Here is a 12,951-nt window from a genome sequence, read left to right as displayed (position 1 = left end):
GTTTCGGTCCAAAAAATCGTGAATTATCCTAACCGGTTCGTAACCGCCGGTCCTTAACCGGTTATGGCCGGTCCCGGTCGGTTACGGTTATGAGTCGGGCTCGGTTACGGGCCGGGCCGGTTACAAATGGCCATCTCTAGTTGAGAGGGGCGATCCCATATATCGAGATGGACCCCAAAAATTAATTATATATATTTTTTTACTTTTTGTACTTTTTAGTCAATGTTGACTAGGATCACTCCATAGTCAAACCAATTACCATCTATATAGTTATTTTGGTAATTCTCGAAAAAAAAAAAATTACGACTATTTCGTTAATATATCTATATTTGGTGGTTACGGTGATTTTCCTTATGGTTGGAATCATGCCATTAATCAAATATTACTTGATCCACAGAAATGGAATCATGATCAAATTGTTGAAGAAATTGTTGACTGTTGCTGATAGAAGATGCGATTCATCATCAGAATATGCCTCAAGATGGATTTAAGGAAGTTCCATAAAGATGAAGAACTGAAAACCAAACCCCTAAAAAGTAGGGTTTTTGTCTTGATTTGTGGCGGTGAAAGTGACAACGACGTGGAGAGGGAGCAATTGACTAGGAATCTAAGCTTTGAATTCACACAACCACACGTTAGGTGCGATGCATACAACTTCAACTACTTCTCTGCAATTTTAATTTATTAAAGAAATTGCATCACCACATGTATGGGAGTGGGCAGGCTGCTGGCAGTCCTGTACCTTACGTTTTCTCCTTTTTACACCTTTTCTTCATTTATATATATAATTTATATAGGCTATATATTAGGTTCTTTTGACTTATAGGAATTGACAATTTCTAGAAGATCATTCCTCCTGCTGCCTTCCTTTATATCAGTTTTAGATCAGGGGTTGCTATATTCTGCTTCTCTCTAGGAGGTTTTATTGATTTCAGGTGCGTTTTGATTTTGCATTTTCTTTTGTTTGAATTGAATTGTCGTGTCTTGTTTTGAAACCAGACGGATATTGAAATGAAATTGCTATTTCGGAATTTTGCAAAAAATGAATATTTGGAATTAGACGAGTTGAAATTGCTGTTAGTTTGGATGATTAAACCAGTTCATGAGCAGTTGAAAACATAGGATTAATATGAAGAAATAGAGTTCGAGGATAACAATTATATAGATAGGGATTTTGGTTGTTTTCAGCAACGTAAATGCTTCCAGGATTTAGCAACCAAACTTAAGGTTTGCACCAACTTTTTTTCTGAGTTTTTATGAGATGCTGAAAGAAATTTGATTCTACCCAAAATTTATTGGTAATTTGCTATCCAATTCATGTATGTCTTCTTCTTTTTTGGGGAAGAGGGGGGGGGGGTTGGATGTTCAATGTTCTATAACAAGATCTATCCTTGAGGTTTGATGTTGTGAATGGTTATCTCAAACACCAGTGTTTCTCTTCCAATTGGTTTCAAGTTGGAACCTAGAAATTTACAAGTTGTAAGCATCGTCAGTTTGCAGCAACAATGGGTTTTAACACTTCAAGAGAGCATTTTCTGATTATATTGTGAAAAAGTTATGTGCCCAAATATAAAGTTGTGCATCATAGTGGCAGTCATTTGTTGAACATCATGCTACTCCTAACTAAGTTGTATTGGCTTTCTTCTTTTGATGTTCTGTATTAAATCCTTTAAAACTGCAAACAAGTAGGATATCCAGCATGCCTTTGGTTCCATGTGTACCATTTATTGCCATTTCTATTTTACTTTTAAATCAAGTGTGTTTCCTGCACCAACTGATTGGAGTTTGTTTTCCTTTTACCTTTCTGTCATCAAGTTTGAGGTGCTAAAGTTATATGTTAAAATGCTCATTTTCTACGTAGATTTGTGCGCCTAAAATTTGGATTTCCTTTTATCTTCCCTTAAGTTGATCCTTCACCCAATTTCAGTTCACACAAAGTGCTAATTTTATCATGCTTGTCCTACAGCGGTGAATTGTTGTATTGCTTCTGCAATGTCGAGTTTGGAGGAGCCTCTTGGTATGGACAAGTTGCCAGGTCTAAGCACCATTGATCTTTTCCAAAGATTCTCATCCAATGGCTGCAGCACAAGCCGAGGGGACACTGGAATGGGAAGTTGCTGGATTGAGCAAAATACTTCCAGCTCATCGAATAGCTATGAGTATGTGTCTTTAACTAACTTGTTAGTGCTTTTATGACATGTCTGTGTCCTGTATTTCTGCAGTAAGATTTACCATATGCTGATGCCCTCTCAGTTTCCTTGATTTTCTCTTGCATCTTCTGGATAAAATTGGTAGCACCTTTTGAAAATTTTCTAGGTCAAATGGACTACTTTTCAACTTGAAAAACATACAATAATTTTTTGAAAAATTAATACAGATAGTACATACATGAATTGAAAAGCATTAGAGTCAAAGTGTACTTTTTATTCCTCTAAAAATTATATACTGCATTTTTATAATGCTGAATTAAACACAAACAAATCGGGGGGGGGGGGGGGGGGGTTATGGTGTTGGACCTTTCCTCATTAAGGAATCCACTGATATTAACTTGACAGCCTGCATATTCTCAGGGAAGATTTTGAGTATGAGCAAGAAGCATTCACTTGGAGGCACCATGCAAGAGATATTCCAGAGAATGACGTTATTTGTCGAAGCCAAGGGAGGAACTATGCAGCATATGGAAATCGGTGTGATTCACGACATTTAGCCAACCTTCAGCATAACTCATACTGCAATGATGTATGCCTACAGGACATAACAAATAAGGTGACTAACCAGCCTGCAAGAATATTTGTGTAAAAGAATATCAAATTATAGGCTGTTACATTTAGCTCACTGTAGGTCAAATCTTAGGAGAACAAAAAATTTGAACTACATTGTCTATATTGCCATGACTATCTTCATCATTGCATTGGCCCCACTCCTCACTCCCTAAACGAAGCACACATGCTTTTAAGGCCAATTGGAGTAGTTATTAAGCTTCAAAATTCATATAAATTCTTCAAATGTGCAAGAACTAAATAAATACTTTGTAGCTAATATTTGATTGGAAAATTGATGGTGTTGCATTTTATGAAAATGATCTATACCAATTCTATTGAAGGTAATTAACCTTGAATGTGAAAGCCTGCTGTGGTTTTAAAATGGAGGCATTAATTCAAATTAATATTGGAGATTTTCTCTATCTTATGATACACTAATTCAGATATTCAGAGGCATACCAAAGTATGTGAAGATCGTGGAAGTTGGTGCAAGGGATGGGTTACAAAATGAAAAGAATGTGGTGCCCACATCTGTGAAGGTAGAACTAATTCAGAGGCTTCTTTCTGCTGGATTGTCTGTTGTTGAGGCCACAAGCTTCGTATCACCCAAGTGGGTACCTCAGGTATCTTTTCTTTCACCAGGGCTTGTGCTATCACTGCATTACATTTGTGTTTCTTGGAAAGAGGAGGACATCTCTGGCAAGCTACATTGCATTTGTACATTATGTTTGTGTTCTTTTACTTACTTGCGCTTCTTTTTAAAATGTTTATCTCCTAGAGTCTTTTGTCCCTATAACTTTGCACGAGTTTTTTGATGTTTTATATATTTAACCAACAAGGTTCTGGTGAAGACTACAATGAGTGCCAGCTTTTGGTTCTGTATTCTCACTCCTATTAGAGAAGAAATATTCTTAGACATTGTAAATCAAAATAGAAACAAAGGAATAAAGGTAGAAAAAACTTCCTTTGATGGCTGTTAATAAATGGGTATCATAAGGTACTCGGTGGTAACCGAAATATACACCGCCACTATTGACAGGTAAGATAGAAAAATAGGTAAACTATGATCTTTTGCAATTATATGATCTAGAATAACATGAAAGGTACCAAAGGGTCTTTGGCCTAGCCTTGTCTGGTAACCCAGTAGCGCCCAGCCTCCCGGAAAGTCAGGGGTTCAAACTGAGATTGTGTGATTATTTGCCGTATATAAATATTATATACTTCAAAAACTACATGAAAGGTACACCAAGGCATATGTGACTAGAATATACTACAACATTGTTCTTGTTTCACAAAATATATTCTCCTTTAATGCCTATCTTACCAATCACCATTTGATGCGTCTGTAGACAGCAAATAAGTACCTTTCGTTTGGGGACACCACGTAGCAATACTACGACGTTGAATTTTTCTGAATTTGTTCCCTTTATGTGTGTATATATGTTAATCATACCTTGGGATTGAACAAAAAGAAGACTAGGTTTATAGAGTGAATCATGTAGATTTGAAAACTGGTCCTGATAAGTTTTTTGCTACCTGAAATCTTAACAACAAAATCCTTTCTCACCAAGAATGACAGTTGATGACATCAGAGGCTAAAATCAGCTGTTTAATACGTTATACATGTTACTGAACTCAAAGTTTGGTTGTTTACTTTCTGGCTTTATATGACATCACCTCAATGTTATTTTTGGGAAGTTAAGTTCTGTGTCAGGCACAAACACGCATAGTAATATATATATATATATATATATATATATCTATATAGACGAAGGGTCGTGTGAGAATAGGAGTTAAGATGAGAAGTTTAAGAAGGGATTTGGACCCTTGATCACTTTTAATCTCAAATCAACCCATGAATTGGCTTTAGAAGGGAATTGATCCGGTGCTTCTCATTATTGTTGATCTAGTGGAGCTCTTCAATTAGGATTGATCAAAGGGTGGAGATCCCTTCTTACTCTTCTCACCATAACTCTAATTCTCACCGGAACCCAACCCTATGTATATATTTGGAGTAACATTTATGAAGCTTTATGTTTCATGTATCACTTAATTTTACTGTCATATGTGTATTGCTATCTATATCTAATTATTATTTTTGATACAGCTGGCGGATGCTAGGGATGTTATTGAAGCATTTAAAAGCTTAGATACTGCAAGACTGCCTGTATTGGTACCTAATTTGAAAGTGCGTGATCTTTCTTTAAAGTTAGAAAATAATTAATTATATCAATGCAAATGAACTTATAATTTTTGATTTGTTTCAACTAGGGTTTTGAAGCTGCTGTTGCAGCTGGGGCAAAGGAAATAGCTGTTTTTGCATCAGCATCCGAGTCCTTCTCAAAGTCCAACATTAATTGTACCATTGAAGAAAGTCTTACCCGTTACCGTGCTGTTGTTCAGGCTGCTACAAAGCTCTCGATTCCCGTTCGTGGGTATGCTTTCAATTCCTTATAATACTCACCAACAACGATGTCCTGTTTCTTTTCTTATTCTTTTTCCATAAATTCAATTTACTGTTTGACATAGTTTGTAATAAATATAGGTATGTATCTTGTGTGATTGGATGTCCTGTTGATGGAATGATTCATCCATCAAAAGTTGCATATGTTGCAAAAGAGCTTCATGACATGGGTTGTTGTGAAATATCACTAGGTGATACAGTAGGGATTGGCACACCAGGTAATTATCAAAGTCCTATTGATTTTGTATATTTTACTCATGGAATATGTATAGTTTTTCCCATCAGCAGACTTCTGATTTTAATTAGACTTTGGAAGACAGGCCCCATGCATCACTATTCAGTCCTGTTGCCATTTTTATTGTCTCTTCGAAATTCATATACCTCCATTGAACATCCATCTTCAGTTTCCTGCATTCTTATAATTATTTATTGGTAACTGAAATATTTAAAAGTTTGGCCGAATAAAGTCCACAAAGTCCGAGTCAATTGCTACATACACTCGAACCAGTCAGCTCTCCCTGTGGGAGATTGGTTTGTCCATGGTAGGGGCTGATAGCATCCACCGGAAGAAAACCGGAGACCTCTCATCTCATGAGACGAGAAGCGACATGATGATTGCTTTTGAGCCAATTCCCAAGCGTTATTTTAGTCTTATCTTGATCATGGTACCATTTTATTTCTTTAGTTCTCATTAGCTAATAGCTATGTTGTTAATTGCGGCGCTATTGGGCTGCAATAGCGAATTGCAGACTAAGGTAAAATTGCTGTGAAAATTGCATTTCCGATATTAGCAGCGCAATTGACCGATATTTGAGGTTAAATTGCAGACCAATACTCCGATATTTTAGTTTGGGCCTCTTTAGAACTATGTTGTTATAATATATTTATTTATTTTTGGGCTTCTATATTGAGTTTTTGACTTGGGCTTCTAATTAGATTTGGGCCCTTATCAACATACGGTTTATAAACGTAAATTAAAAGGTTAGGTTTTCAATTTATTTCCAATATCGTATCCTTCCTTACTGAGTTCTACGACAACAGCAGTCAACCAAGAGCTCTACTGAGTCGATGACAACTTCTGCTCCACTCCACCTTCTTCTTCATCGTCGATTCTCAATGGTGAAACTATATTTTTAATTGAGGCATGCATATATATATGTATACTATATATATATATGTATACTATATATATATATACATATATGTATATATATATGTATGTAGGGGTAGGTTCAAATAAAAACCACTCAATTTGTAAAAACCGTGAAAACCTCATTCAACCAATCATAATTTTTTATTTTATTCATTTTTTTGTAATTATGAGATGTTGATTAACCATTTTTATTGTGGAGGGTGTTAATCATGAATATTATCATCTTCATTATTTTAATTTTAGAGAAATACATGAAACAGTTTCATTAAAATTTCATTAATTAATATATGAAACAATTTTATAACCACATATGAAACAACTTCATCAAAAAAAGTATTATATGAAACAATTTCACAAGATTAACAATTTCATGAAAAAAATTCACAAGATTAACAATTTCATGAAAAAATTTCATAAGATTAACGATGGATGAGAGTAGTTTTTACGGTTTTTACAAATTGCAGTGGTTTTCATTTGATCGCTCCTCTATGTGTGTATACTATATATATATATATGTATATATATATATGTATATATATATATGTATATATATATATATGTAGAGTTAAATGAGAAGCATAAGAAGGGATCTAGACAAGAAGGAATCTGGACGCTTGATCTCCTTAATCTCAAACCCACCCATGAATCACACTTGATACAGGGATTAATCCGGTGCATCTTGATGCATCTCATCCTAACGTGCATCTTCTTACGCTTCTAGCCTTAACTCTCCATCTCACCAGAACCTAACCCTATATTTTACATATATATAATTCTAACAAATATTACATGAATCGCTATTTTTTGGACAGTTATAACAACGCTATTTCAAATATCCGTCTTGACCGCAATTTTGTATTTTCACCGCTATAACAACATAGGCAAATAGTCTAATTCTTGTACTACATGTACACAGATTCAAGTTCAAGGACTACCGAAAGAAATATGTTGTGAAGTACCTTCTTATTTGCTAGTTTTAGTATCGTTCCCCAGTTATGCTTGTTCAAGTCGTTGGAGTTTACTTGGGATAACCCAAAGATCCTGAGGGGGAGCTCGAGCCCTAGATATAGATGTCTTGGAAGTGCTTTAATGCCAATGCTTATAGGTTTCCGAATGAATTATCAGGGGTGCATCAATGGCGGGTGACAGAAGTTTTCACCCCATCGGCTTACTCAACTAAGATGAGATCTCCCGTGTCTTCAAAAAAGCGTCTTAATATTCATCCCTGCTATGGTAAAATAGTAGTATTGTTTGATCGATGGTAACATTTCAAAATTTCAACAAATGAAAGCAACAAAATAGCTTCACCTAGCCCCGGAAGAGACTTATTCAGAATAATCGTACGGCTTAAGTCTAATCTTAGCATCTATAGATATGAAATATGTAGCAGATATAATAGAAAATTGCAACCCACATATAGATTTTACTTCACATCAGATGCAATGTTCAGTAAACAGTTCAATCAGAGTAAGAGCATGTCATTATTGCTTTTTGGGGAGATAACACCTACGCCAATCAGGGGCGGATTTAAGTATACCCTAGGGGGTCCTGTGCAACCGGCCAATTGTCTTGATGTAGTGGAAAATTTTTAAGACTCTTAAAAGTGCCACCATTGTCCTAACGTAATGGAAAAAATGTACTACTCTTTAAAATTTATGACTCTTAAAAGTTCCGAAAAGCTGAGAGGCTTCAATTGCATATCGAAACATAAATTTGAGTTTTAATGGATGACAATGTTGAACACAAAAACCCTATCTACAATTGTTGAAATTAGATCTGATTTCTTAGTGTTTTGTCCTGTATTTCTTAGTATTATTTTTAATTCATGTATAACTTGTATGCAGGCACAGTTATCCCGATGCTTGGAGCGGTCATGGCGGTGGTTCCTGTCGAAAAACTTGCAGTTCACTTCCACGACACTTATGGCCAATCTCTTCCGAACATCTTAGTATCCCTCCAAGTAAGCTAATTTCTCCATGGAACTTGCACACTAATAACATGCTAATATTATTTGATTACTAGTCAAATACACCCTCCTTCCTGAAATAATTGTATACAATTCTGTTTAAGTTTGTAACAAAATACTCCTTCCGTCCCAAAATAAGCTTCCACATTTCTGTTTTAGTTTGTCCCAAAAAATTGTCCACTTTCAAAAGTATCTATTTACTTTCCATTCTACCCTTAATTATAAGATGGAAGCAATTTCCTCTATTATTAAGGGTAAAACTTTCTTTTGGCTAATAAAAAAGTGTAATAATTAAACAATCCTAAAACTGATACCATTTTCATTGTGGACATTTCTTTTGGGACGGAGGGAGTAATTATAACTTAGTAAATTTCCAAATTTACCATAAGTTATGATGCACAAAATAGTTAAAAGAGTTGATGAGTGGGAGACACAAAAGGGTGATAGTTATTATTTGTTAAGGGTAAACTTTTATTTTGTTGTGGAATTAAGTATAGTTAATATTGTTGTTGATAGATGGGAATAAGCACAGTGGATTCATCGATTGCGGGTCTAGGAGGGTGTCCGTATGCCAAGGGAGCTTCAGGAAACGTTGCGACTGAGGATGTGGTGTACATGCTGGATGGCCTTGGTATCAAAACCAACGTCGATCTGGGTAAGCTCTTGCAAACAGGTGAGTTCATCTGTAAGCATTTAGGACGCCCATCGGGATCCAAGGCTGCTGTCGCTTTTACTTCTAGGATATAAGAAAGTAGTCGTTTATATATATATATATATATATATATGTATACATAGCCAAAAATGGAGATTAATATTTGCCAGTTACAAGCAACTTGTTCAACTGGTCTTGTACCATTCTGAATCAAACAGAATAACGCATGTGGTTACTATATAAAGATACCTAATTCATAGCAAAGGATTATTCTCTTTTTGGTGTGTATGCTCAAAAGTCAATGAAAGTCATGATTTAATACAAGCCATTGTCGAATTATTATATTTATATTGTATTTGTGTTTTACCATTAAACATAATAATGTATTTTAGAATGTCAATGGCCCGAGTATATTTTGACCTTAGGTTGTAGTAATCCTATACTGACTAGCATATATGGGGATTCACATAAAGATATACGATTCACATATCGATATCTGATGGGGATCATGAGAATACTTCATTGGAAGTCATATGAGTATCGTAGGTTTGTTTTTTCATGTGGTCATTGTATATGTAATGTAGTAATTTGACTTGAGATTATGGAGTTTGTTGTGTTGAGTTGTCTGCTTTGACACTAATTCAAATGTATTATAGAACTGTGTAACAAAGTAGTCGTTGGATAAGTCATGTATCACTTGCGAATTGTTTACTTGACAAGTGATAATGATAGGGTAAGAGACTTTGAGTAATCAGGGACTAAAAATGCATGTTTACCCAAGGTTATGTAGTGTGCAGACTAATAAAAAAGTTATCCTTTTTAACTTTTTGTATTATTAAGTGTTAAATGAAGATATAACCGTTTATATAATTAAGTGTTGAATGATGGAAACTTACAAATTTTATAACCTATATTTATATCTAGACGATATATATATTCTATTGAAATTCATTCATTCATTCATATCTTGATACAACTAAATATCAAACTTGGATACTAAAAATAATTGTTCTCCATTTGTTGTGTTTTTTGCAACGTTCTTCCAGTTAGGGATAAAAATGGGGTGGAGAATGCATTCTCCGTCCATTGGTTCTTATCCAGTTACATGTTCTTATTAGAACCTAAATGTTTAAACAAGAACTCTGGTTTTTGTATATATTCGTTTTCGGCTATTATTTTATTTATTGTTTCTTAACTATCTTGAGAAAACATTTTCCTTACTTTCCATTTTCCGCATTAATCGTAGGTTTCTTGGGTTACAAAGATTTTCAACCTTTTCCATACTCATGACTAGAGATCGGGTAAAAAGGCGGGACTTTTGTGTCCGGATAATACTTCAACAGACTACACGCTTGTTCTTAATCGATTCATATTTTTTGAAGTCTATCTCTCCCGGCCAGTCTTCTTTAGAAGCAGATAAAGCTCGGATCGAATAAAACTTGTACTAGGTTGGACCGAACTTGTCCATATTTTTTATTTTATTTATTATGTTCAAATTTTGTTTACAGAATCAAATTAATAAATTGTTTATAGAATGAATTATAGTGACGATTCTTATGGTTTGCTCAAAATTTGGATTTATTCTCTAAAACAAATTATTTATATGGATGGTCTATAACTTTTCAATTTCATTACATTTATGATTTCTGAAAGTAATACTGTCAATTAGCAACGCTATAAGAAACAAATCAATACTTGGGTAAACTATCGGAACCAATAGTATAGTGCACTCACAAAAGAGTCTTTGACCTAGCAGTATGTGAGTTTTTGGCCTTCTAGGAGGTCAAGGGTTCAAACCTCACTAACGGTAAGGAGGGTGTGTAAGTTTATTTGTTTTATTTGCCGTATACAAATATTATATACTTCAAAAAAATATAGTTCACTGTTATAAATGATAAAATAACTTTTACACTACAAAATCTTAAGTTAAGCAAAACAAAAAAAAATTAAGAAAAAAATTCACATATATTTTAGGTTAAGTATTGAAATATGTAAGTAGAATATCTTAAATTAATCACCGTTTATTTACGATATTTTTAGATTTTTATTTTATTATTATTTTAATTATTTATAGTTTGACTATATATTAATAACCTCATTTTTATCATACTTAACTTGTAATACTTAACTTACATATTTTAATTGATTTCCTTTGTTTTTTTAAACTTAAGATTTTATAACGCAATAATTATTTTGTCAATTTAGTAATTTTTTAAACTTACTTTGTTATCCATCGTTCCTTGCCATGTTTGCCATTGATTTTAATAAGTTTTCCATATTTTTGTTTATATATGAGTATTCTAATCTTTTTATCTTCTGTTGAAGAACTACGATCTTCAGTTTTTCAAAGATTCGTATTTATTGTGATAGCACTAGTGCTATTGTAATCGCAAACAACCATGTACTTCATTTCAAGATCAAACATATAGAAATCAGATATCATTTTATCAGAGATCATGTTATGAATGATGATATTGAACTTCACTTTGTTCCAACTGATTATTAGTTCTCTGACCTTTTCACCAAGCCTCTTGATGAGACAAGATTTAACATCTTGATCAGCGAACCGGGGATGCTAAATGCTGAAGAATAATTTTGTTCAGCTATACACATCAATGAGAAAGTGAAATGATTCAGTGCTCTATCTCTATCATTGAACTCTTGAGTAAATGTATCTACTCTCTCTAAGGTATGTATACTTGTTCTTTCTCTAAAAACTTAAGACTATCACTGAACTTTTTCTTTCTTCAGTGATCAAAACGTTTTCAAAGATTGTCTTAGTGATTCTTTCATTCGCTGAATATTTTTTATGAAAGTATATCTCTTTTATACTTATCATTTCTTAAAATCAAAATGATCACTAAACCTTTCTATCTTCAGTGATTCAAATGTTTTTAAATGTCAGTTTCAGTGATTCTTTTATCACTGACACTGAAATTTTTATGAGAATATACTCTTCTAAGTTATTTTCAGTTCTTAGATCAAAATTATCACTGAAGCCTTTCTTCTTCAGTGATCAAAATGTTTCATAAGGTTTTTATTCAGTGATTAACTTATCACTGAATGTGACTCTTTGTTTTTCTTAAAACCTTAAAATTTTAAAAGAAATAGTTAACGAACCATCTTTATGACGACATTCTCTGTTTTCAATACGATATACATTGAGACGTGCGTAAAAGTCTGTCACATGCGACCTCCTCCAACTTCCATCCAATCATGGATAAGAACGTGTCATTTCTTCATCATGGTGTTTCCTCAACAGTCGTATTTTCTTCTCTCCTATTTTTTTCTCTTTCCTTCTACCTATAAATATGAGACTCTTCCTCTCATATTTCCTTTACGCTTACATATATCTTTGACGAACCTCTGCCAAAAGATCTTTGCAAACAAGAACTCTAAGAACTTGAATCCTTCGACCTTCTTCTCAAACAACTCTAAGGTCCATACTTACTTATTTATTTTAATATTAGAACTGTTCTTCTCCTTCTTATGAAACAAATGTTTGAGATTTTAAGAACCTTGTTCTCATAAAACACAAACAGAAAGATTAATAACACATTCTCATTCTTGGTTATAATCTTGTTTCAAAACATAAATCTACTTGGAAAACCCTAATATCTCTCTTGAGGATTTTTCAAAAGAAGTTTTACTGTTCTAAAACTTAAAAAGATAACAAATCTTGGACAAATAACAACTGTTATTTCTTGTTTCTTAAAACCTATAACAAGCAATGGCTGCCAAGAATGTTAACTTCTTCGTTGAGGACATCTCTGTTGGTCCCGTAAGGGTCTACAAGAATAGAAACAGTTTGTAGAAGGGGGGGATGAATACAAACACAGTATTTTCAAATTTAAAATATATATATTGATAGAGAAGATCAATACAGATTTTACAAGACTGTTTGCGGAAAGATAAGGTAAAGAAAACCTATCTAAACAATCTTTGGTTACACAC

At 33.8% G+C, this 12,951-nt stretch overlaps 1 protein-coding gene across 3 annotated transcripts; it reads left to right on the top strand.

The window, feature by feature from the left end:
- The first annotated feature begins 470 nt into the window (after positions 1-470).
- Positions 471-9,307, top strand: LOC112508498 (hydroxymethylglutaryl-CoA lyase, mitochondrial-like). Of its 3 annotated transcripts, none has more exons than XM_025113139.1 (9): positions 471-935; positions 1,967-2,159; positions 2,556-2,766; positions 3,206-3,385; positions 4,870-4,935; positions 5,034-5,197; positions 5,308-5,444; positions 8,224-8,339; positions 8,862-9,307. In XM_025113139.1, the coding sequence occupies exons 2-9, from the start codon at positions 1,993-1,995 to the stop codon at positions 9,090-9,092; spliced, it is 1,272 nt and encodes a 423-aa protein (XP_024968907.1). In that variant the 5' UTR covers positions 471-935; positions 1,967-1,992; the 3' UTR covers positions 9,093-9,307. The 3 variants fall into 3 exon arrangements, with proteins under 3 accessions (XP_024968907.1, XP_024968898.1, XP_024968915.1); XM_025113130.1 differs by having other exon boundaries at positions 473-935; positions 4,870-4,950; XM_025113147.1 differs by lacking the exon at positions 471-935 and having other exon boundaries at positions 1,973-2,159; positions 2,571-2,766; positions 4,870-4,950.
- Positions 9,308-12,951: the final 3,644 nt, after the last annotated feature.

This window comes from Cynara cardunculus, assembly GCF_001531365.2.
Source record: "Cynara cardunculus var. scolymus isolate 2C chromosome LG 1, CcrdV1, whole genome shotgun sequence".
NCBI classification, from domain to species: Eukaryota; Viridiplantae; Streptophyta; class Magnoliopsida; order Asterales; family Asteraceae; genus Cynara; species Cynara cardunculus.
This window is presented reverse-complemented; position numbering and strand designations above follow the sequence as displayed.